The 24,904-nt window shown below is 42.3% G+C and overlaps 1 protein-coding gene across 3 annotated transcripts in view; it reads left to right on the top strand.

Moving 5' to 3' along the window:
• Window positions 1-24,904, top strand: part of kirrel3l (kirre like nephrin family adhesion molecule 3, like) — a 102,293-nt gene that overhangs the window by 53,072 nt on the left and 24,317 nt on the right. For 2 of the 3 annotated variants that reach the window (XM_049731225.2, XM_049731224.2), the window contains exon 3: window positions 8,804-8,936. In XM_049731225.2, the coding sequence (XP_049587182.1) occupies window positions 8,834-8,936 (103 nt within the window). In that variant the 5' untranslated portion in view covers window positions 8,804-8,833. Of the gene's footprint in view, window positions 1-8,803; window positions 8,937-17,037; window positions 17,559-24,904 lie in introns of those variants that run through there. The other variant, XM_049731226.2, reaches the window with a different exon arrangement.

Genomic DNA, 24,904 nt, shown 5'->3' with positions numbered 1-24,904 from the left:
AATTTAGGTTAATCATAGGAAGTGACATAGAGGTGTCGCTTCGGGGCGAGTGGCTGAGTGAGCAACTCAATTAAGAGCAAACAGCCTCAGACAGGGACGCCCATGTTCGGCTTGATCTCTCCGGGCTGCAGCGGGGCGGTGAGGGAGGGGGAGATCTCAGCAAAATCTTGCCTCGTGTTTCTCGGCCGGCCTTGGGCGTTCGGGACTGGCACTGGGCTCCTCACAGCCGGCGGCGTGGGTGACCATGTGCTCCACTTACTCAGTCGCAGATGATTCAACATAACCAAGGGGAAGGGGGAGGCCGCAAGCAGGACATGTGACGCAAAATACAAATGATTCCACTGGAGCTCAGTTCCGTAATCAGTCAGTAAAGGAGGCGAAGAGATTCGGGGAAGGGACGTTTAGGTGCAACCAAACAGGCGTTTATCGACTTTTACCTCGGAGCAGGCACCAAGGCACGGCTGGTGATCAGGGCAACTTGTTGCCATGCAGTTTGCAGGGCCGCAGACCGCCGAGAGGATCAGAATAGAGATAGCTAGCTTTATCAAGGCTAAGAAAAAATCTCGCACATCTAAGCGCAATCATTTCCAATAGCAATAAGCCGCTCCAAAAAAAAAAAAAAAAACCTGACGCCTCTGGCAAAGCTCTCCTATTAAATTGTTGAACGCGAAAATAGGTGTCTTGATTAAAACTGAAAAAAAATATGCTCTGGAAGATTAAAAGCTGTAAAAATGTGTTTGGTTATTCATCTCAGTGAAGTGTTAATTGGAAACTAAAAAAAAGCAAAGCAAATATTTATTTGCAATGGTTTTGTTGTTGTTGCTTTTTTTTTTTTTACCAGTTCATTAGCATACATGTTTGAGTAGCAACAGCATGGCGCTTCGGGGCACACGCACACACGCACACACGAGAATGAGTAACAAGCAAAGTTGGCAACATTCAGCTGTCAGCATACACATGGAGATGGTCGGGCATGAGAGGAGAACACAAGCTCTACTGCATCTTCATTATGACTAATAAAAGTACAACTTCCACCAGAGCAGCATGCCCTCACAATTACACACAAAATATGGTGTCTGGCACATGGCGATATTTCTTTTCCATATAACAAGAAAAGAGACATGTATTGGCATAAGTTGTGACAATTCTCTTGCCTTGAAACATATTTTTTGACTCAACATCAGCAATCATTTTTGTTTGAGATTGAAAGTGTATTTATTAATTTATTCAGTGCCACTGATGGTTATAGACGTCAAAGATATTAATTGGGTTGGCAGTGAATGAGTTAAAAGAAAAATTCTTTCTAGAGGTCACATGACATAAATCTTTTTTTACGGCAATCTGTTTTGGCCTTAACTGTTATTTTGTCAAGGCAAACTTAAAATTCATAATGTGCGTTGTTTAGAAATATTTGAATTGATTATGCAGACCTCATACGGTCTTGTGGGTCTTTCTCAGAATTCTTTGCTATAACTTTAATTAACTTGGTAATTTACTTGATATTAACAAACAAGCGCGCTCGTGCATACCATTACCTAAATACTATTTATACATGTGTAATGGAAATGAAGACACAATTGTTCCATATTCCTGCACAGCAGTAATTAGAGCATATGAAAATGAAAGTTAAAAAAAACATACCTGTATTGCACTTTTTTTTTTAATTGCATATTCTATTCAACTATATTCCCTTGACATGTTGGTTAACGGGTTGAATTCACTTATGAGCGTAATCAAGAAAGTTGTGATGATTTTGCTGTTGTTTTAAACCAATGTGAGAATATTAATTGCTCAGGTGTTTAAAAAAAATCACTATGCTTGTGAACAAGCAAGGGAGAATGCATATGCAAAATCTGAATCTGTAACAATATGAGTTGACTGGGTAGTATATATTTATATATCTATATATTTATATGCAAATTACATTTTTTTTCCCAAAATGTGACTAGCTTGGTGAACTTCTATTGGAATCTCAAAAGTATATTTATTAGGTACACCTGCTCAATCTACTGGATTTCGGAATTTCCAAATAATTACGATATTCCGCAATGCACATATGTTTTCTTTTTCCATCCTATCGTTTAGATTAAGCTACGACTGTTTTGGTGCAATGTCTCTTCCTGTCAAAGTACCTGTGTAGTGACATAAAACTGAGATTACACCTTGTGTGCGGAATATACCCCCTGCAAAAATATCAGGCAGGGCCTTATTGATTTTCCCGGGCCAGAAAAGCTAAACACACAACAGTAGCCTGTGGTTGAAGACCCCATTATCAGTCTTGGTTTTGTCATAAATGGTCATTCTCTATCTCCACCTTCTAATAACGACACACATCTAAAACATTTTTAACAATAAGACAGTGGATACAAATTTATGTAATTTCCAATCACGTAGGCTCAGAGTGACAGCTTCTCTTTGAGCGAATAGCAAATGTGCTGTCCAGCGTCACCTCTGACTGAGTGCAGGAGGAGACGGCATGTTGACCCGCCGTCTCTCGGCAAGGATAATGAGCTTTATTGCTCACAACAGCAATAGCGTGGGCAGCCGAGGTCACCTCATAATAACCTCTCATCCTTTTAACAAAAAGCAGCAAGGCCTTCAAATTTTTTCTTAAATCTCACCGCCATCTGAGCAATCCAAGTGAAAATAACTACGAACCAAATATGCAAAGAGCCTGAAGCGCGATCGAGAGCATCAGTGAACAATAAGAAAGGCAACACCAGCTGACATTTTCAGGTCAGCGTCACTTCGCTCTTCATCTCCGGCTTTGTCTCAGCTAGTTTTGATTAGCCGCGGTGGATTGCAAGGGCCCACGTTCAAAACTGCTCGTCGGCCCAGCTAATTAGGAGCGACAAACAAAGCAAAAAAAAAAAAATCAACAACACTGGCCTCTATGCAGTCTTTTGAAGGAACTGAGCAGTACAAACATGTCAGTGCCAACTAGCTGCCCCACACTCCAACCCCGTCGGGTTGTGGTTCCTTTGAGCCGGTGGACAAGGAGGAGGTGGACAGTGCCATCAAACACATGTCATCTTCCTCGATTGGGCAGGGAACAGAGGTGACCCAGGGTACTGTACTGTGTTTGTGTGTGCGTCATGAGCTGATGGGAGCAGATAAGAGGGAGACGGAGAAGACAGCCACCCACCGCAGGCCTGTCAAACATGGACACTGGGGACATCAGTGCTGAACTTCTGCAAGCCGTTACTATCCTGTCTATAACCTCTACTGTGTTTCCCAAAAACTCCAAAGTTTCCTTCAATTGATGAAATATTTATTTGATATGCAAATTATAGTCCATTAAAGTAGGCTCACTGTTCATAAGTGATGACTATTTAAATCGTATAACATGAGAGGATCTTTTGGATCTTGTTACTGGTGTGGTGATTGTTTTATGAAGTAAAAACAGATTTGTGCAAATATCTTACCTTGATTAAATGCTAAAAATGATCCGTTCATTATCATAAATATCCTTGAGAGGTAAGACAGAGGATTTGGACAATTTTAATATAATGGGTTAGGGTTACCCGATTCCTAAAATATTGACGATTATTTTGATAATTGTCGATTAATCGATTAATTTTTGCAGCTCTATACAGCACTCTGGTAAAATGATTATTTTTAGTTTATAATGCCACAGACCGAATAAGAGAAGGAGGCTTACTGAAGTTTAGCTACATTTTTTTTTTTTTTTTTTTATTTGCCAAATACATTATTACTGTAACCTCTATTACAATTTTAAAACAAATCCGTCATCGATTTATTTTGCTTTTAGTGTGCTGCAAACCCAAGACAGGGACGAGAACAGCTTTCCCATGTCGCACAAATATTTAATTTCAGTTAGATGTTGATAACAGTAATCCACCGCGTCGATGTTTGACCTCTGACATTTGGAGGCATACATTTCCACAAAGTTTGGTTCCTTAATTACATTCTTGGCCCTCAAACTGTACACACAAGAAACTTTGTGCCCTCTGTATATAATATTGGGAATTAAACGCCCCTCATTCTCACCTCACGATTTGTTGTAAACATTTATGTGGCCTAGTGAAAAGAATTGTGACCGCTGGGTGTAGATACTATACCGCATCCATACAACACTCGCTGTAATTATTTGGACAGTAACATCAGCCGCAGCAGAAAAATCAATCTGTTATCCTGGAACATGTGTGATTATTGACAAGAGTCCATATTTATTTTTTACCACCTACCCTGTTATATACTACAACTTAAGTCGGCTTCGTAGTTTTTTGGGTGGATTTGGAATGATGCAGTACATGAACTTCTTGTACTTAATTTTGGTTTCTTGTTTTTGTTTGCTTCAAACCCATGATGGTGGAAAATGTATGATAAAAAAATTAAATAAAAATATGTTGCGCCTATGCAAATATAATAATAAATATTATATAATATAAATATAATCATAATAATATCTGAAATATATGGAATATTGCGATCTGCATATGAACATAAACTAACCTGGGAAAGAATGACTTGAAAAATATCTTTAGTCATTAAAACAAAACAAAACTCAAACCACAAAGGCATTCTGGAGAGCACAGACTTCAGCCAAGTTGCAAGACTGTTGTCTGCATATTAACACACAAGGTTGCTCGTAAATAACCGCTTAAAACAAATATCTATTCACAAAATGAAATGTAAGTGCAAGTCTATTCATCAAGAAAAATAATATGAAGCTGTTCTGCCAAGGGGAATTATGAAATAAGCAAACACTATTTGCAACAAAAGCCAATTAAGATACCACAAATGCAAATGTGGAGTGAAAATATCATCCAATTAAACACAATACAAATGTTTCTAGTGTATTTTTGAGGCAAGTTTCCCCCAAATAAGCCAAACCACCCCCAAAATCGAATCCCAGCACCACTATTTTTTTGACAGCAGACACAAGAGAACATACATGCCCTCCAAAAACAATTTAATGGGTTCTTGCTGTGCACACGCAGCAACTATCCACAAAGTTACATGGAAGTCACCAGTACAGTTTTTGCATAATCCTGCTGACTAACACACAATCCAACCAAGTAATGGGTGACAACAATACCTCTCACCGTCACGCTTTTAATTAAAACCTAACTTGTATAATCTGCCAAACTGCAAATCTGTCATAATGTGGTTATCCATCCAATCAGTTTCCACCGCAAATTGTTTTTAGGGTCACAGGTGAGCTGTCTTTCGCAAGATATATATACAGCATGGCTACTGTAAAAACAAAACAAACGTTCACACTCGGGTGCACACCCAAGGCCAATTTCTCGTCTTCAATTAACCTAACATGCATGTTTTCTAGGCGCAAAATTGCAGTACCTAGAGAAAAGCCACACGAGCGCAATGCTAATATGTTTATCGTTATGAATCTCCATTGAAACGTGACCTTGTTTGGGTGCATGTAAAATGCTATTTACATGGCAGCGTCTGACTGCAGGTGTTGCTTTAATTGAGTTAATATTGGACTCTTGCTATCCATGTAAACATAGCCAGCCAAGCATCAAGGAAAGCGCAACTCATTGGCCCAGCAGAAGCTAAATAGCTCTCGGCGAGGCATGATTTCATTGAGGCTTTAATAGAAGTGCTAATGGCTGCTGACAGACACGCTCACACCCTGCCCACCACGCTGTGTCTTATTGTTTTCCCCAACCAAGCTCTGACTTTACCCCAGAGTGATTTCATCTGACCTTTATCGGAGTTCAATCCACACGAACTCGTATAGCACAGGTGTCAAACTCAGATATTGCCCGCCACATCATTTTATGTAGCCCGCGAAGACAAATTGTGCATCAAATTCGTGTGTCATGACTAGAATTGCAAATTGTCTTCACTTTTCATATCTTTTTTTTTTTTTTTTTAATATTCGACCCGTTTTTACTCGTCTGATTTGAAAACAAGTTATTTGTCAGTTTGTTTTGTAGCTTTTACTGTATATAATATTCAAGATTCAAGATTCAAGAGTTTTTTATTCGCCATGTTTGAGCGTGCCAAACAAGGAATTTGACTTCGGTAAATCACAGCCTCTGTTCAACATTTAGGTGACTAACAACAACACTCAGGACATGTGAAAAACGAAAGATATTCTCAAACATCTGGGTGTTCATACATTTATTTGGAATGACAGTCATAATAAGCTATGACTACAATGCGGCCCGCGAAAAAAATGACTTTGACACCCCTGCCGTATAAGATTAATGAGGATCGCAGAATCAGGTGAATTTGTGTGGTGTACTTTCCAACGTAATCCACAGAGTATACATTTATCTGTTATCTCTGCACCAAGTGTGTTTTAAAACAAATGTTCATCCACACTCGCTTTCAGTCACGTACTGTTCTGTTTCGCGTCATCCGCGGAAGAACGCAACCAATCATTCTATGCGTCCGTATGTACACAAACACGCTACCAAACACGGACATGCGGTGTCACGCACACCCGTATGAAAGTGTTTGTTTATATCGCTCGTACCCTGTTTGAGCCGCAGCTTGGCCAGCCAACCATAATATTTGCCATGTGGCAGTCACAACACATTTGCTGGGCCCAGGTCTGCGCACATTGAGTTAACAGGTTTCAGCTGCAGTGAGGGCATGTCAACCCAAGAGCGTACTAATCAATCATATTTCACTTCAAGCATGCATGGGCTCAACCGCAGCCTACCATTATCCCTCCCTCCCACTTTACACTTCCTCCTCCGCCTTAGCGTTTGTGTTTGTCTCCTGAGCACAAAGTGCGGCAAAACCTTAATGAAGCCAACAGGCTGCTCACATGGAGAATAATGAGCAGGTTTCGGTTGAGAGGGAACCACAATTTCTACTTTCCATTAAGGCACTTGGGTTACAATAATGAATAGTACCGTCGGGATGTGTGTTAAATATACCGTGATTAAAAGGTCAACCCAGCTCAAGAGTTGCATATTTAGACCTACGTGTAGGGATGCGTGGTTTGTATTATCGATGACTTGATGCTAAAAGGTTCTTCCGACGTAAAGAATGTTGGGAAAGCTAGCTGAATTAAGTTCATGTAAACATTTTCCGTCTTTCATCTGGTCAGAATAAATGACCGTATCTCCCCCGCCCTGCAGAAGCCCTAAGGGCAACATCTTTACTGATATCAATCAGCGAGCAGTCAAGATTTCAAGTGATCGTCTATCAGCGGAACTAATCTATTTCGTTCTTTGAAAGGGCCCCTTTTTTCAATTTAAATAGTGCGTCTACCTAATTTGACCAAGGCCCGCTTCAATACAGGGCGAATTATGTGGAACGGTTGTACCCTTCAGGCAGGTATGTCCCCCCCGTTTGGCAAATGGGCTCCAGATTTAAAAGTCACTTGGGATGAACGTTGGAGCCAAAGCATGAAATGATAAAACTAATATTTACAAAAGGTCCCCCCCCCCCAACCCTTCCTGTCTTTTTTTCCCACTCGGGTCTGATAATGCTCTCATTCAGGTAATCCGTGCACTTTAGAAAACACAGCGTGGCTTTACAACAATAAGTGCAAAAGATAATGAAGTGGCAGGGCTAATTGGGCAACGTTATTCCACAAGTGAGTGTGGTAAGGGCAACATCAACTAGCTCTCAATAAGCGCTTTCCAAAAAACACTTGGAGTCATTGTGACGATTTGACCTTCCAGAGAAAGTAGCAGGGAACGTTTGCCGTACTTGACGACGTGATGGAAGCAGGGAAGAAAATACAATCAGGATGTAGTGGAAGGAAGTGAGTGACTAAGAATAGATATAGGAAGATGATGTAGACCAACAAATACGCAGGCTAGCTGCTCTAAATCGGGTCTTATTAGAAAATGAGTTCATTAATTACTCAGCCCTGCTAGATGGATGTGCAAATGTTGGATTATATTTGGATTTTTGCTATTTAACAGAAGATCAACTTTTACAACTTAAGTAAGAGACAGAAAATTCAGCTCTGATGGGACTTTACAATAAAAATTCTCATTTTGAGTTTACAGTCTCAAGATAACATTTTCCAGTTAGCCCAATTTTACTGCAACACAACAATATATATAAAATGTATATCACACAATGTACCGCCTGCTTCACAGGGCGAGGTCAGGAAGACTCACAGGAAGTGTGCAAATCACAACTCCTTTTCAAATCAAAACAACCTTTTCCTTTTCCTCATCCTCAAACACAAGCTGTTCGGCTGCCCCTGTCTCCCAAGATGTCCCAAGTAACAGATGCTTTTCCTGAGCCTCTTGACAAGAGATGAGGGAATGAGGCTACAGAAGCCACTCTGCCAGATGTGACTAAACAAACTCTTGTTTGCTGTGATTTTTTTATTTTTGTGCTGATGATACATACCTTGAAACCCGTGTAGTTATTAGCATCTGAAGCTATAGAAGTACCCACAAGATGCTAATTCTATTTTATTTTATTTTTTTTTGTGCTGATGATACATATTTTGAAAACTGAGCAGTTACGTTCTTATTAGGATCTGAAGTAGCCGCAAGATGCTAATTCTGGTTTAAAGCGGAATAGAGCGAGCAGACGGCTTGTTTTGAGGGACATAATGGGATATGTTGACCCCGCAAAAGACAGCTGAGGTACACTAGTAGATCTTTCTCCCTGTCGTTAGCCTGAACAGAAGGGAGCATTGTATGGTTGTCTTCTTTGGGTGGCAGCTGGGTGAGCAAAGTACACGTACGCAATTTTGAACAAGTACAAGCAAACTCTTCTAATTTTGCAAATGAGGTCCACGAGGCACCACAGTGGGAGGTCGATTATTCAAGCAATGCGTTTTTTTTTCTTCTTCCTGCCCTTCACAAATGCATTTTCTTTCCCAAAGACAACCGACAAAACGAGATCGAGAAGAAAGATGAGCAGCGGGTATCGACGACAACAAGGAGGTCTAATGGATTCGTTCCACTTTATGGTTGGGCTCCAATTTCGGAAAAGCAGCACGGAAGATGACCGCAAATGTGAGTGCTTGTGATAATCAGGAGAAAAGTATGATACATATTAATGGTTACACTGAAAGGAATGTGGTATTGATTTAGAACATGTGGGTATTATCTTGCAGGCTTTTTAGTTGTATGCTATATTCTGTGTGTATCTTTGCGGTACTTGCGGAGGTACGTTGACTCAGCGTGCCAAAGCCATTCCAGATGTTACGTTTGACATCATGTCATCTCTACTTAGTCGAGCTGAGGAGCAAGTCTATTTGGATCTAATGCCCCTCAAACAAGGCGGTTATTTGGAAGGATATTTGGCAGCATCAGTACACTTTGATCCCCCACCGTTGACCTTTTATAAACCCAACATGACGTGTACCTTTTGAGCGTAGACAATTTGACAAATAAGTGATGACCGTTCACATTTTTAATTTAGTAGCCGGATGAAATATTAATCGCAAAACCTTGATTTATATTTGAAAAAGAAGTCCCATCGTTACCATCCTCGATCTTCCTCTCTGTCATCCATCTCTTTGGCTTGCTCTGCTGATCTTTAACAACCCCCCCCCCACTCCTCCCTCCCTCCTTCCTGGCCCATAACTAATCCTTATGCCTCTCACATAAACTGCAGGTCTGGCACTATGCTGCCCAGTCACATGACGTAAAGAGTGTGAGAGTGGCGCCAGACAACGCTCTCCTGTTTCTGCCTCTCATTTGGGATTTCCTTCATTGTATTTTACTGTCATTCCATAGTCAGCATAAGAAGCCCTGAAAGGTAGATAACTATTAATAGAGTTTGCAGAGCGCTGCAGTCATATGGATGGCCCGGGCAGTGCTGTGACTAAGTAGAACTGATGTCTCCAGTGACAAGTGCTCGTGTTGCTGTCATCCAGGACGTGCACACGCTCTGCATATATTACTGAGTGCTGCCCTGCACGGCCCAACTTACCAAGCCCCTGTTTTTGGATGGCACCACAGCTGTCCCAAAGTGAATCCCAAATGAGAGGATCTGTCAGGGTTTGTTTGCCGCGGGCCTTGATTTGATGCTATTACCGCTTAGATGGAGAGATGGGCTCAGGCTGTCGGAGATGAGAGCTGCTGGTGGACACTCGCCTCGGGCCTGGCCTGGTGCTAGCGAAAACACTTTTTGAACAAACAGAGCTGAAATCAATTTGTTTGTTGTTGAAGGGGGTTGCGGATCTGTGCCGAAGAACAACCCTGATTCTTCAGCGCGCTCTGTGTTTGCTTTACGGGAGCTGTCCTCCCTGCAGGCAGATGTTCTTCATTCATATTTCTCGCACACAGATGTGTATGTAAATAAGACATGATTTCTGCTGCTGGGTGGCTGACTCTCAAGGCATAAGAATCAATTTCCATTTCGCTCCTTTTGAACTTTAAAAGGGACGTATTGCAATTTTTATGGACAAATTGTTGGGTCTCTGACCTATCAAATGTGAAATTAAACAACAGGGAAAATCGTTAATCTTACATTCGCAAATTGCCTATTTCTCAAAGTGTGTTTGAGAGTTTTTCTGCACATCTGCCCTGATGTTACATAGCAAGGGGGCTCATTTGCATAATAACCGCCGCAATGCTTTGTTGCAACGTCACTTGCACCTGTCCAATATACTTTTGTCAGCCATGACCATGAGCAGGTTTTGAAAGTACAGAATACTTTTTGTGTAGCTTATACTACAAGTATGACAGGATTGTGGCCACAAAGCATGTTAGCTGTGGCTTCTTCGCTACCTGAACCAGATTAGAAAATATTCCCCGCTGTCACTCTTCTGGTGTGGGCGCTTTTTTTTTTTTTTTACTGTATCACCAGAAGCAAGTCTTTCTTCTCTGTAGCAACCATCAGCTGTACTGACAGCTGACCCAATGCGGAGGTGTGCAGGCAAGTCAACCAGAACAATAACAAAACTGGAGTCAGAGAGAAAGAGGGGGAGGGGAGAACAGACCCTAATAATGGCCAAGCCGTGGCTTGACATGCTATGAAAAGCGACAGTGGACGAGTCATTCATTATTTATATCAGTGCAGAGCTGCATCGGATCACGGCACGAAACAAGCAGCCAGTCAGTCGTGGGCCGGCCATGTGATTGAAAGTGAACTGTGTGATGGGAGGAAGATGTGAGGGAAGATGGGGGCGCATTTGGACTTTCCACCTGAGACCGTGTCCCTAAGGTCAATTTTGAAGCCACTTGGTATCATATATCATATATTCAATATAATAATATTTAAAAGACCTTCTCGTCTGCTCGCTTAATGCTAACACGCAAAGCAATAGTCATTATGAATTTTTAAACAATTGCTACTTTAGTGCCGCAACATATACAAAGAGAGCATAAAACAAAACCCACAAGCAGATAAATCCATGTTGCCTGTACGGTTTATGTGCTGTCCTGGAAAGAAATCAATTAAAAACAGCAGCTCAAAATTCTGCAGCGCCAAGAATGAACTCCGATATAACGACGATTCATTGTAGTTTGTGCGAGACAATGCACGTTTTTATACAAGAAATCAGCACTCAACTGAGACATTCATCAATGAGTGGCAGAATCGCTGATCCGCAGTGGCTAATCTATAGGTATGGATTAGCCGAGGTGTTCAATACTTTTGTTCAGTCGACTGGATCGCCATCATCGCCACAGATATTTATCTTAGCAGAGTGAGTGAGTGAACGCGTTTGGAACGTGACGGGCTCCATCAGGGCATTTCTGGCACACTGGAACGTGCATGACATCAGGAACAGATGTTGCACATGGCGAGGCCCATCAAGGGACAACAATTCTGCATCAGCGCATGAATATTTTAGTCAGCTTACTGCTGTACTTATCAGCAAAGACACAGCTCGCCTTGCCGTGGAACTAGTCAATCAGAGTTTACATTCTGGGTAGGGCTGTAATTACTACTTGAATGAGTGACGCCAAAGTGTCCTCATGAGAATGTTGGAGAAAATTAGACAAATATTAAAGTACTACATCTAGAACGGAATGTCAATCTAGTAACAACACACTCCACACATGAAACATGTTAAAATGTTTGTATCAAACATTTGATTTTTTTCTGTAGGGGGTATTAAAAATTTATATTTTGCCGTCATTGTAGAACGCTCAGGGTTTCACTTCATTTTTTTAAAAATCCATCTAAATTGAAAGGGACTTTTAAGGTCCTACTCTTTTTTTTTTTTTGCATCTCAGTATACAGAGAATCAATTTATAGACCAAAGTGTGTCCTCTACTATAAATGGTGCTTTCAACCTCTTAGTATTAGGCTTTTATGGGCCTATTGGACTTTTTTTTTTTTCCGGTTGACCTATTAGATCCCACACACCCCATAATAGGTAAACAATCTGGCTCGCGGCAAACTGCAATAACGACACGCAGTGATTTTTTTGACGGTGTGGCACCAGGACATTTAATATGTGCAGGATACTTTATTTCCACTGCAAGTAAGGTTGCATACTCCTCGGTGTTCTCTTAAGTAGGATAACTTGTATATATGCTGTGATAAACAGAGAGACGTGTATATAAATATTTCAGAAGTAAAAATTCAGTCAGACTAACGCAATAATTCTATTTCTTCAAATGTCGTAAACAGTTTTGACTGTTGAAGTGCTTGCACACGCTACAATAATATCGTTGCAGTCTGCCCGTGGTATAAACACACGCAACGGGCACAGTAGGCTCTACTGTGAAGTCGGCCTCCTGGTCCGTTCCATATCGCCAGAGGAGTTTAGCGGCTACATTCCTGTAATCCACACGTCGTTCCGAGCGCCGCTTGAACCAAAAGCCTCCACCTCTCCTTGACCCCCGAGGAAAAGAATCCCTCCACTCCATCCCCTGGGAGACTTTCATTACAGACGAAAACAGAATCCATGGGTGGGCAGAGTCACATCCTGATATTAGGGCAGAGGACATGGATTTGATATGAGGCTGAAAATATTCCTATGGACTTACAGAGTGAACCGCGGGTCCAGGTTGAGCTTTAATGGCCCTCCTCTGCTCGTCAATCACACGTGGAGAAAATGCACAATTGCAGATTTCAAGGCAGGGGTTGACGTCATATTAGTGGAACGGAGGGAGAGAGCGAGTGGTTTTGAATTGCGATGGGGGATAGCACCTCCAGGAAAAAAAGGTGTATATGTCTGCGTGAGTTACGAGCTCATAGCAGCGCTTAGAGTTACGGGTGACACGGATCCGCTCAACATTCAATATCACAATTACAGTAAAAGCCGGTGTAATCTTTCTCATATGGGCAGCAGTATAAACCCCGGGGACCCAAAATGGACTCGCAGGGTGCACGTGTCCATCAATCTTGCAGGTTACAGTTTGAATAGAACCATACGGTGAGGAATTTACGATATTCAGTCGCTCTAAAGTTCATGAGATGCTCCCAAGTCATTTTTGACAGGCACCTGGAGAGAGGTGATTCTTTGTCTTGCATGCCTGAACATGTGTGATCTGGTTCGGAGTGGTGCGCGACACAAATATACAGCAGTGAGTTGAGTTGAGTTGAATTCCCCCTTGAGGAATTGTAATGAGGTCGCTGATGGTGTATCCTCGCAATGACCACAAAGTAAAAATCTGAAAAATAGACAATTAATTTCAAGGAATATTGATTAATTGTGATATAAAGGTCTTTTTCAAAAATGATCATTAATTGTTTTTGGAGGAAAGTTTATGTGTGCTTGATATTGATCACTATTCAAAACTCAAAAATTCATACTGGGATTGTTCTGAAAAGTGGTATCGATTTTTATTTAATTCAAATGTATCATACATAAAACTAAAGTGTTAATTATATAGAAAAAAAGGGTTTTAAAAAAACGTTTTTCACACATTAAATACAAATATAGAAAAAGTTAAATACAACTGAACTGTCGTTGGGCAGCTATTCCTTTGCCAACCATTAGAGGACGCCTGTGTAGCACTAGACTCACTCCCTTCGCACATATTTTTCCTGTTCTAGAAGACAGGAAAAATATGTGTGAAGGGTTTTTCCTTTTCTCAACAAAAGCACAGTTCATTGTCCAGAATGTAAAGAATGCATACAGATACGCGTGTTATGATTGAAAGTCATGCCGAATGCGCCCACCCAGCTCAAGGTTTTCAAACGAAACAAAACACATTCCTCGACTTGTGGCTCATTTTGTTTACTCATGAAAGAAAAATGTCTTCTTTACCTCGCCGAGATAACAAGGTTGATTTATTCAGTTTCATATTCGTGGTAAGCAAACACACGGCTCCCCTCCACCTAATAACACCAAGGAGTTTGAGTTTAAAGCCCAGCGTGACGGACATCATCTCTTTTAATTGACCCGGGGTCATCATAATATTTTGTTAAATTATTCTCATTTCCTTATGAATCCCATTTCCATATATTTCCGCCTCATGCCTTATTTATTACCTCCTTACGATTACCATGCAGATGACACCCAAACTGTCACTCCTTTCTCTCACTGAACAGTTTAGTAAATATCAAAGCCTATCTATTATTAATAACCCCACTGCTGAAAATCCCCTTTTTATTCATCAATTATTCACACAGTCAAAAGCTCGGGGAATATGGGCGCCCTCCATTTGATGCGGCGATGGTGGCCAGCGTAATTAAGACTCACATCGGTGTGTATCATTTCCACCGTCCATCTGTGTGACATCATCCACGTCAATGCAATGCTGACAGACTCCACACAATGGCTGTGGCTTTTACGAGCACAGCACAACTGGTGGAGGCACCCCGTTGCTTTTTACAGCTCACCCAGCATCCCCGCACCCGTCATCCAGTCAATCATTGATGGATTCACACACAAACACTAGACCCTACACACACACACATGATTCGTTTCAATCTCCTACCTCCGAGCACCAACATGCAAACTGTGTGGCTTTGTGATGTTTGTAAAAATAGCATAATAGTGTGGATTCCTGCGCAAACACACACGTGCAGCACTCGTCCATGTGCTCCCTCGCACTAACCTCAGTTGGCTTCCCGGCTGTGCAAGCTGTTTCTTCCATCAACATGTGTTTACTAGCAGGGGACCCTTATGTTTGCATTAGTGAGAGGCAATAAACAGAAAAAGGGCAGCCTTGGGGTCTTAAACCTACTGGATTTTTTTTTTTTTTAAATGCTAATCATGATGTGGATTGCCCAAAAGGTGATAATTCACCCCCCAAAAAAAGACCACAGAGGGTGTCCACTTTGATGAAATTTTCACACTCTTGTGGCGTTTTCACCACCTGGTTGTGTTAACTGGCTGCATGTGTGTTACCTGTCTGTGCGAATTGGGGGGGGATGTGTCAACGCTAAAAAAAGGTTGCCTTTCTGCTCCAAAACACACAAGTGAAAGATTATTGAAGGAAATGACTGCCAGGCCTATTATTTTGGGTTAATCAATAGATCTTTGAATAACTATGAAGCAGATGAAAGGGTGCGTCTATTAACAGCCACGGGCGCATTGTTTTCATCTCTCACTAAAAGGCTTTCGCTTTTGTTAGAATATGATAACGATTCTTTTCTCTTTGTAAGAGCCCGACACATGACAACGGGCTCAGTTGAGATCAAACTGCTCTTGGAATAAGGTCCATTTTGCATCCATGTGCAAAAAAAATATTACTAAAATAAATAGTGAGTGAATGAATAAATAAATAAATAAATAAATAAATAAATAAATAAATAAATAAATAAATAAATAAATAAATAAATATCATTCTAATTGGTGTTGAGATGTAATTGAATGTAATGTTTGGTAGCCACAGATTCAATTCTGAGCTGAACTTTTGTTCTCCAAGTAAAAAAACAAACAAAAAAAAACAATGGAAGTAACTTACACAGAAAAAATAACCAAATAAAAACGGGTAATATAAAAAAAAAAATAATGTCAAAAGAAATGATGTCATGACGCAACAGTTTGACACTGGAACAGATTATTCCCATTCTACTACAGTCCAAAGGGAAAATATAGTTTGGAATCTGAATTGTACTATCGAAAGTTTTGATGTTGTCGTTTATAACGTCATCATCTCGAGTGCAAGAGGTGTTTCTAATAATTCTCCCAAAGAAGACAAGAACCATCTCTGACTATGATCCAGTGCTGTTCGACACCACTGCAAACTACAACAACCGTAAATTAAATTTCCCAATTGAGGGATTAGTACAATAAATTGAGTTCAATTAAAGAGCATTATTATCTTTGTAAAGGCAGCATTCGGAGATCCCATTCGTGCCTCCAGCTTAATCCCATTAGAGTTGTTGTGTCGGGAGAAACTATTTTCATCAGGAAAGATAGATGCTATTTGTATGATTGCACTTGCAGTTCTGTGGTTGACGGTTTGAATCCAGGCTTGGTCCAACATTGCTTTGTGGAGTTTGTTAGTTGTCTATAAATTGTCGATGAGTGAGGATAGAAAATGGCTGGATTAATTGATTGACTGAATGGTTGATGAGTGGTGACATTGTGACTGGTTTGAAGTTGCTGGTTTGAGAATTCAAATGAGGAAAGAAGACAAAATGTCGTCTTTTAAGATCAATGGTGAGAAGTGACAAAGTATAAATACTTTGTTATTGGGTTTCTTTTTTTTCCCCAAGTATTGTGACCTTTTACGTTAGCTCCCTACTGTATTTGAAAACAGATATTCTACTTTCAACTCATTACGTCAATGGCTATTGATTGATTGATGATAAAAAGGAAACGCAGTGACATGGGGGAGTTTGAACTTCATCACTGCTGTAAGAAAGAGGAAAATTATTTTGCGTGCAGAGGCTTTTTTTCCCATTTTGCCGAGTCATCGAAAACCGTCTGATAGTAAAACTTAATATCCTTTCACATTTAATTCCCAGCATTGAATCAGTGCTTGTGAGACTTTCTTTACACGTCTATCTGCAGCTACACGTTACTTAACGTCAGTATTTGCCACCTCTGATTATGATCATGGCCGTTAACGTCTGGGCGTCTGCACAGCAAACTGTTTATTCAAGCACACATTTAACTCAGAATAACTGTTTGAAACGAAGCCCTCCCCTAAACGCCAGCCCAGCCAATAGGGGGCCCCAAGAGGCGGGGGTGGGAGGTTTGCCCACCCCCTTCCCACCGCCCCACCGGCGTGCGTGTGAGGCAGAGGGGCTCAGCACACTCAGCTTGGTGCCAAATGTGGTGTAAGCCCCCAACGGAGACAGTGCGCATCTCCTTTTGGCAAGTATAGCAGAGAGAAGTGTGCGTGTCCGCGAGAGCTACGTGTGTTCCATACATCACAGCAAGGCAGTCACTCACACGGAGGAGGAGGGAGGAGAGAGGAGAGAGGCAACTTCAGCCAGCTCCATCATCACAAGCGTCCAGAGTCCAGGAGGAGGAGAGCGCACAGCAGTGAACAAGTGGACCGCACTTCCAACCCGTGGCTTTTGATTCTTCAAAGTGGAAAGTTAGCAGGAGTGACAAACATGCATCTGTGACTAGATTTCCACCAAGTATTGGGACATATTCAGAGAGATTGCCCTCGAGTGGATCATATCACGGGAGTGCGTGCGTGCGTGCGAGTGAGTGAGTGGACCACAAGCAGCCCCGCACGAAACAGACGGCGTTTATCCGCGCGGCCACGGGGGAACAACTACAATGCTCGTGCTTTACCTCATCTTTTGCCTTATGGCCTCGGGTAAGCCCATTCTTTATATTTTTTGCTGTTTTCCTGTGTGATTTTAGTGCGCTTTCACGCGCGCTGCGTCAAGGCAGCTGGTGCGGCGCCCCGCTCCGCGCAGGACATCCACGCAAACGCTGCACCGCGTTATCTGTGGAATTACGCGTGCAGTTAGTTGGAAGAAGCGTGATTGCATCAGTGGGTATCACACTGAGTTGATTCCCGGCGCTTTGCTTGGGAATTCTTGGCCATGCTTATTTTTTTGCGAGGTAGCGCGTGAAGATGCGGAGACGCGGAGGGGAAAGTTGATCAGAAATGTTGTATATCATTAAACTGAATGCGCGAGGGGATTAAAACACACACACACGTCAAAAATAACTATTAAAATGTGGAATAGTACAAAAGCCTTGCCGCTTTCTGGCGTGCGTAAATTTAGTTTTTCTCTTATGGCTGTGTGTGTGTGTGTGGGGGGGGGGGGTGTTAGGGTTAGGGTTGAAGTAAAAAGAGATATCACCTTGTAAAAGTAAGCTTACTTCCTCCTAAACTTTTTCCACGCTTCCTAATAACTCGCATATGTCTTGATGCAAAAAATAGCCTGCTGTAATTAACACTGAAGGACTGTGACTTATCAGCATTGTGCCAGAGCTGTTAAAGAAAAGAAAAACACACACACACGGAATACATAAGTATACCTATTAATTTAACACCTTGAGGAGGAAAAAGAAATATGACTGACTCACAAGCCAGAATTTTAGGTTATTTAACAAATGGTATTGTTTGCTTAAAAGCCATTTGTTGAGATCACCACGGTACCATTAACCCCCCACCCCCCCCCCGCCCCCTCCTGCTCCACATGGTGTCGTCATTAGGGAGGGAGGGGGGTGATCTGATGGGATGCCAGTAGACCTTTGCTCTCTGACAGACGTGCAACAGCTGGATAAGGAGAAATAGCGCAGTAGCCAGACAGTGGCAAACCGCCCCCCCTTTACCCCCCCACCCCTCTTCTTCCAAATCCAGCACACATTCTTGCACATACACACGCACATCCGAATTATGAAAATGGTAGCAGCTGCCCCAATTAGAGTGTAAGACACCTTGGAGCACTTTTTTTTTAGGTTAAAGCTTTCACGCAAAGTCACTACAACTCTCATCTGTCAACTCCCACTACCTGTTTGTTGCAGAAAAACAAATGTGGATTTAGTATGGACAAAAAAACAACAACATTTAGGCTACATTAGATCTTTTTTTTCTCCTTGAATCTTTTTTTTTTGCACTGTTATAAGGATGCAGATCACCCATTCCCACTTAATGGACGGTTGAGTCATCAATGAACATCTGGTTAGTACTTGAAAAATATTCACTATTGATTTTTTTTTTTTTTTTTTATGCCACTGCTGGTCTTACTGATGGACGGATACATTGAAATCAGTGAGGTTTCTCACCGTGCCATTTTGAAGCAGAAAACAGATCGGCTCAATCTTAGGCAAGTAGGCAAGATAAGTGACTGAGAAGGTGTTAAGTCCCAATCCAAGGCGAGTCATGGAAAAGTGAGCGAAAAAATGCAATTTGGTGCTGATTGAATTTCAATTGTCCATCACCATTTTTTTGTTCCATCACAATATGTCCATAGCACATGATTGTATACAGTCTTGTTCCCCACTCGCAATTTACTTTCCCGGAAAGTCGCCCTTTTTGTGCCCTGAGGAATTTGATTCCACACTACATCAGTATTCTGAGTAATCTTCTGCGAGCGCTTCTTTGGAAACCTTTTTTTTTTTTTTTTTTGCTTTGGGAAGCTTGTGTTTCATCGGGCTGAGTTCAAAGGCTGAGTGCTGAGATTACAAGTTTCTCCTGCTTCCTCTTTAAGTCGTGTCCCTACTCCATGGTGCAATGCCGGGAGAAAAAAAAAGGACCGTATTCCCTCCCAGAAGTCTTTTTGTTCCCTCACCAGCTTATTGGTGAACAGGTGACGACCGGTCATAGGAACATGCAATGTATCTTAATGAGGCAACACACAAGTAAATTAGAAGCCGCTACCAAGCATCATCTCCCCTCTTGGCCATTAAGTAGAGATTTGCCTCATCCTTGTGTGGTGCAGACATGTTTGTGGGCCCAGTGACAGGCTGGCCTCCCAAAGGGTGGCTTCGAGAATTTGTGCATATTTCATGAGCTATACTTCTTTGAATTCTTGTGGGGGCGGGGGGGTCATTGCAAGTGGTGGAGAGAGGGAAGAGAGTCTTTTTGCAGACATAAGGCTTAGATGTGTCACCAGTGTCTTAATGATTGCACACGGCGGGAAAACACCGGGGACAAGCAGCAGAGTGTCGTTAACCTTTTCCGCCTCTTGTCGAACACACTCACCCATCGTCCCTCTTCACCCCCCCCCCCCCCCCCCCCATACCATCACCACCTGCCACTCATACTCATTTTATTTCCTTACGTTAGTGATAGAAAGTTTGTTGGCGAGGACTTGAGCCAAGCGGCTTTGGACACGAGTTGCATAGTGCCGATCCAGCAGAATGTGCATACAGCTGACTCCTGGAGAGAAGTGTCTTGCATTATTTAAGAGACGCAGTCGTGGCTAAGATGCATTTTAGCTTACTTTGACTTCCTGTCTGTCTGTGTATTGGTTTTTGCTGTTGCAGAGTTGTATTTAACATAGTACTTACATCAACTAGAAAATCTATCTATCCATCTATCTATCCATCCATCAAGCACCTCAATTAAATTCACTGTGCCAATAATTAGACTTGGGCTATTTTCAGCCCCTCAATCATGGGTGTCAAACACAAGGCCCGGGAGCCAGATACGTCCCGCCACATCATTTTATGTGGCCCGAAAAAAGAAATTGTGCATCAACTTCATGTGTCAATACTAAAATTACAAATTGTCTTATCTCCAATTTGAATCTTTTTAAAATATTTGAACAGTTTTTACGCATCTCTGATTCCAAAATTATTGACAGACTGACCCTCCGAAGGAAACAATAACTAAGATGCGGGCCGCGATAAAAATCGGTTTGACACCCCTGCCCTGTTAAATGAAATGTTAAAGAAATTTTTTCTCGGTATATCAAAACTTCCAGCGTTGCAAAGAGTCTGCCAAATTCCCAAATACGCTAACGGAGGCTCAAAGATCAAAATGCGCCATATTTTTCCATCAGACTGCATCTGTGGTCTCTATGAATATAGAGACCACATTGTCTCCGAGTAGAGCTGACTATTTCAGGCACTAAGGCTTCTTCCAAGCGCCTTAATTTGCTCCCATTCCCTCTAAACACTCATTTTATGCAGGAGGCACGCGCAAACAAACAGTAATGAATGACCAAGCTGTTAAACAATGGCCCGCTGCTTTCTCCTCATCCTGTAGACACGGTGCACACATCTCATTGTGATCCTTCATAAACAGCCCCTACACGTGTGCAAAAAAGGAGAAAAGAAACAATGGCACTTCATAATGTGGCCTGCTTCTAATCAGCTTTGCCATTCGGGTAAACACAGATAAAGAACTTGGCAGTATGTCCCAATGCATTGTTATCAGCTGTTAGCAAATTAGCCCATCGTGTTGGCTGCTCTGACCCAGCCCAGGAAGCCAGGTAGCTAAGTGTTGATGGCACTTGTCCTCTTCGCCGCACCCGTCCTCCTTTGTCTTCACTTTCTCCTTGCGCACATCCTCACCTTGTCTCCCTCTGGGCCAGTCGGCGTATCCGGGGAGGAAATGACAACAAAAAACGGGACAATGGAGACGGGGGCCGTGTCAGCTTCCTGCCTTTGCCTGGAGACATCTTCCCCGGCGACTCCACCTCGGGCTGGATCGTCAGCGACGCGCGACACAAACTTGTTTACTCTTTCATTCTCCTTCCCAAACAACGCAATGGAAAGAGGACTGAGAATTGATTCCGCGCACGTCATTAAAACTGCACCACCAGGGATGAAGTCACGTTTATACAGTAGAAGATATTTTGAGGAGATGGATTGTGTTTAAATCCCATCCCTACACACACACACATACACAATGTCACTTCTTGCTCAGGAGATTTATACCTTCAACATACAATAGTAATAAAGTAAAGATCCATTTTTATCCTTAAATCAGGCAAGAGAAGAATTTCATAACTGCTGTCCATACACACACACACACAAAATTGAAGCGTGTCTAGTGCCGCACCGCAATATGTGTTATCTTGTGTTCCTTAACCTTGTATCAAACATAGCTCGGCTGTCGGATTATGAGGGAAAACAAGCTTAGGTAGAAATACCTTTTACCGCTCTTTTTGTCCTGCAAAGAAAGGAAATGCATCAGGTTGCCATGTCCACACAGAAGATCCGCAATGATCTGCTCTGGGGATGAAGACATCCGCTCATTCTCTGTAAATGACTCACTGTGAACTCACCGACGCATGTGCGCATGTAGTCAGCGGGGTCAAGGACACACATATTGTGACGATAAGTTGACGTGAGTGCCAGGCATCTTCAGGGCTTTGTGCTCTTTCTGGAATGATTAGTCAAAGTCCAATTGTCTAATTAATGATGCTCCGAGAACTGGACATGTCATCTTCTTCTCTTTGTGTCGTTGTTGTTAAGAACAGAATCTCACGGCAATAGAAATGGACAGGTTGGGCTGTATTGATTCAAAAGTTAAATAAAATTGGTGTCGTAGTTGAGATGCTTGACATTTACGGAGATTTTTTTTAAGCCAAATGAAACATATTTGCTTGCTTTGGCTCAAAGTGGATCCTCGTCACCGGCAAAGACATAGCTCAAGGAAAAATCAACAGATCCTAGTACTTTACAAATAAATGTTCAAATGTTTTTTCAAGTTGCAGTCTAATTGTGAGGTTCAGCCATGGAAATCTTATCCTCTTGTTGTACAAAGGGCTCAGATTGCCAGGAGCAATATTGTCTCGGTGACTCAAAGTTGAATCAAAATAGCCGTTTGGCTGAGTATCAGTCCCGGTTAGCGGTCCTATTGTCCGTCTTGTGTTGTTGTAGAGAAACGGTCGAATGAATTCTCTTCGATTTGATTTTTTTTCCTGTACTACTGCTGATCCCCCTTCGCCTGGAGAGGTCAGAGAAAAGCCAATTTGCTATCAAGTGAAGGATGTCAATCAAAGCTTATCGATCTGACTTTTAACTGCAACTTCCCCCAATGGCGAAACATGTTAATGTTATCGAGCTGTGTAGAAACATGAGAAGCGGTGTATGTGGGTGGCGGTTGAAGCGGGAGGAGGGAAAGGTGTCTCTCTCTCTCTCTCTCTCTCTCTCTCTCTCGCTCTCCCCTGCTGTCTTTTTGGCCACAAAAAAAGCAATGTGCAAAGCGCCATGGGCTCAGTATGGGAATAGGGGGGTGGGAGATAGGCAGATAGAAAGAATGAGCAGGGGTCAAAGGGATTTACTGCCAGGAGCTGAACGTTTCAGGTAATGGATACGCTTGAATTGGTAAAGCAAACCTGCTGCTTTTCTTTCTTTTTGCCTTGGCGGGGGTGAAAGAAAACAAGCAGGGTGTAACTTACCACATGCTCTGAAAAGGGCATTTATGGAAAGTTGATATTCCAGCACCTGCGGCCCAAACATTGGCTCTCAGGTGTCTACTCGGGACATGTGCGAGGCGGCCGTGTGGGTAGAGACGTGGATGCGTATGGTGGGAGGCTTCTTCTGCCACAGAAGCCACAATAAGGAGACCAGTAAGTGCTTGCCAAGCTGGATGAGGTGAACTTAACACCCCTTGGTAGAACGAAGCAGTCCATTGTTCCAGCACGTTGCGCCCGTCTGACTGATGCATCCTACTTCTGCGTCCATCCCAGGGGAAGGAACGAAGCAAAGGAGGAGAGGGACTGATTGTTCCCTGCTCAGACTATCCGCAGATGGGGCTACGGCACATGATGTTTGCTTTCCAAAGTCCCGAGCGTGTTCTGTGAATGCACCGGAGGATAGAAGATAAGGCAATGCCAGTAGAGAGAGAAAGGACTGGAAAAAAAGGACTTAGACTATGATGTCAGTGCGAATAGAGTGCTGATTCCCGAAACACAAGACAAAAAGCAATGGAATGAAAAAAACAGGAAAGTGCTGGCTGAAGCTCGCCAACATTTCCAAGCAGAGCAATATAAAGCGGAATATGATGAAGAAGGGAGGAAGAGTAAGTGAGAAAAGGATGAGATGCATCCATCATGAGCTTTGGTGCAGGAGCCATTTGTACCTATTGTTCTCCATAATTTGTTTTCTTCGAAGCTGCAAAGGGAGGGGCAAAGGGGAGAGACCGGGCTACAGCAGCCATTTATTTTTTGCGCTAATTACATAAGTGAGGTACCGTAATTAGGCGCAGAGTGGAATAAAACAGTAGGCTGCAAAAAGGAAAGTCACAGACAGTGACTTCTGGATATTTTATACATCTAAGTGACCGTGTTAAAAGAAGCTTTTTAAAAAAAAATGGGGCAGGAGGAGAGGGCATTGAAGAGAGATAAGATGGGAAAAGCCCTCTTCTCAGATTGCTCTTTGAGGTGCAGGTGGAAAGGGAGATGTTTGAACGAAGGAAGGAAAAAAAAAATTCTTCGCATCAAAGCTGGAGAGTGGCTTTAGTAAGATGTTTGTTGTGGCTTGTTTGGGAGGGTCTTCTTGTTAGGTCACTGTGTCGACCTGGCCCACTGTTTGGCTCAGGTGGTATTATGCCTCTGAGCCGCATTATAGCAAACTATCAAAGAAGACCGACGTGTGTGTGTTTGTGTGTGTGTGGCTTAGATCATTGGTGTCAAACTCGAGGCCCGGGGGCCAGATATGGCCCGCCACATCATTTTATGTGGCCCCCGAAGACAAATTCTGCATCAACCTCATGCGTCAATACTAAAGTTACAAATTGTCTTCACTTTTAAAAAGTACAAATATTGTTAGCAATTTTTGTGATCTTTTAAAAATATTGGACCAGTTTTTACTAGTCTCTGGTTTCAAACTTAGTTATTCAAGACGGTCATAATGGTCCTCCGAAGGAAACTATGACTACGATGCGGCCCGCGACAAAAATTTGTTTGACACCCCTGGCTTAGACAGGACCAAGGATGAACAAAACTGGATGTAGACTATTTTGCCCATTAAAATTTTTTTTTATCTGTGAACTGCCATTTTTTTTCACATTTTGGCTTAAGAGCTTCCATTCTACGGAATGCTGTGTTGCCTGCTCGTGCGGCCAAAGCCGGGGAGTCTCGTCTGTTGTCACCCTGGGACCTGCATTGTCCTACTGTCGCCAAGTCGTGACCCACTTTTATAGACGTGAAGAACAATGAACAGGAATTCTTCGAAAATAGCCTTTGAAAACACATTCACGTTATATTTTTAAACATAACCCGTGCTGACATGTTCAGTGTTTTTGAGAGA

Source organism: Syngnathus scovelli, chromosome 9 (genome assembly GCF_024217435.2).
Source record: "Syngnathus scovelli strain Florida chromosome 9, RoL_Ssco_1.2, whole genome shotgun sequence".
In the NCBI taxonomy this organism is placed as follows: Eukaryota; Metazoa; Chordata; class Actinopteri; order Syngnathiformes; family Syngnathidae; genus Syngnathus; species Syngnathus scovelli.
Note: the sequence above shows the minus strand (reverse complement) of the source record. Positions and strands in the feature narration are given on the sequence as shown.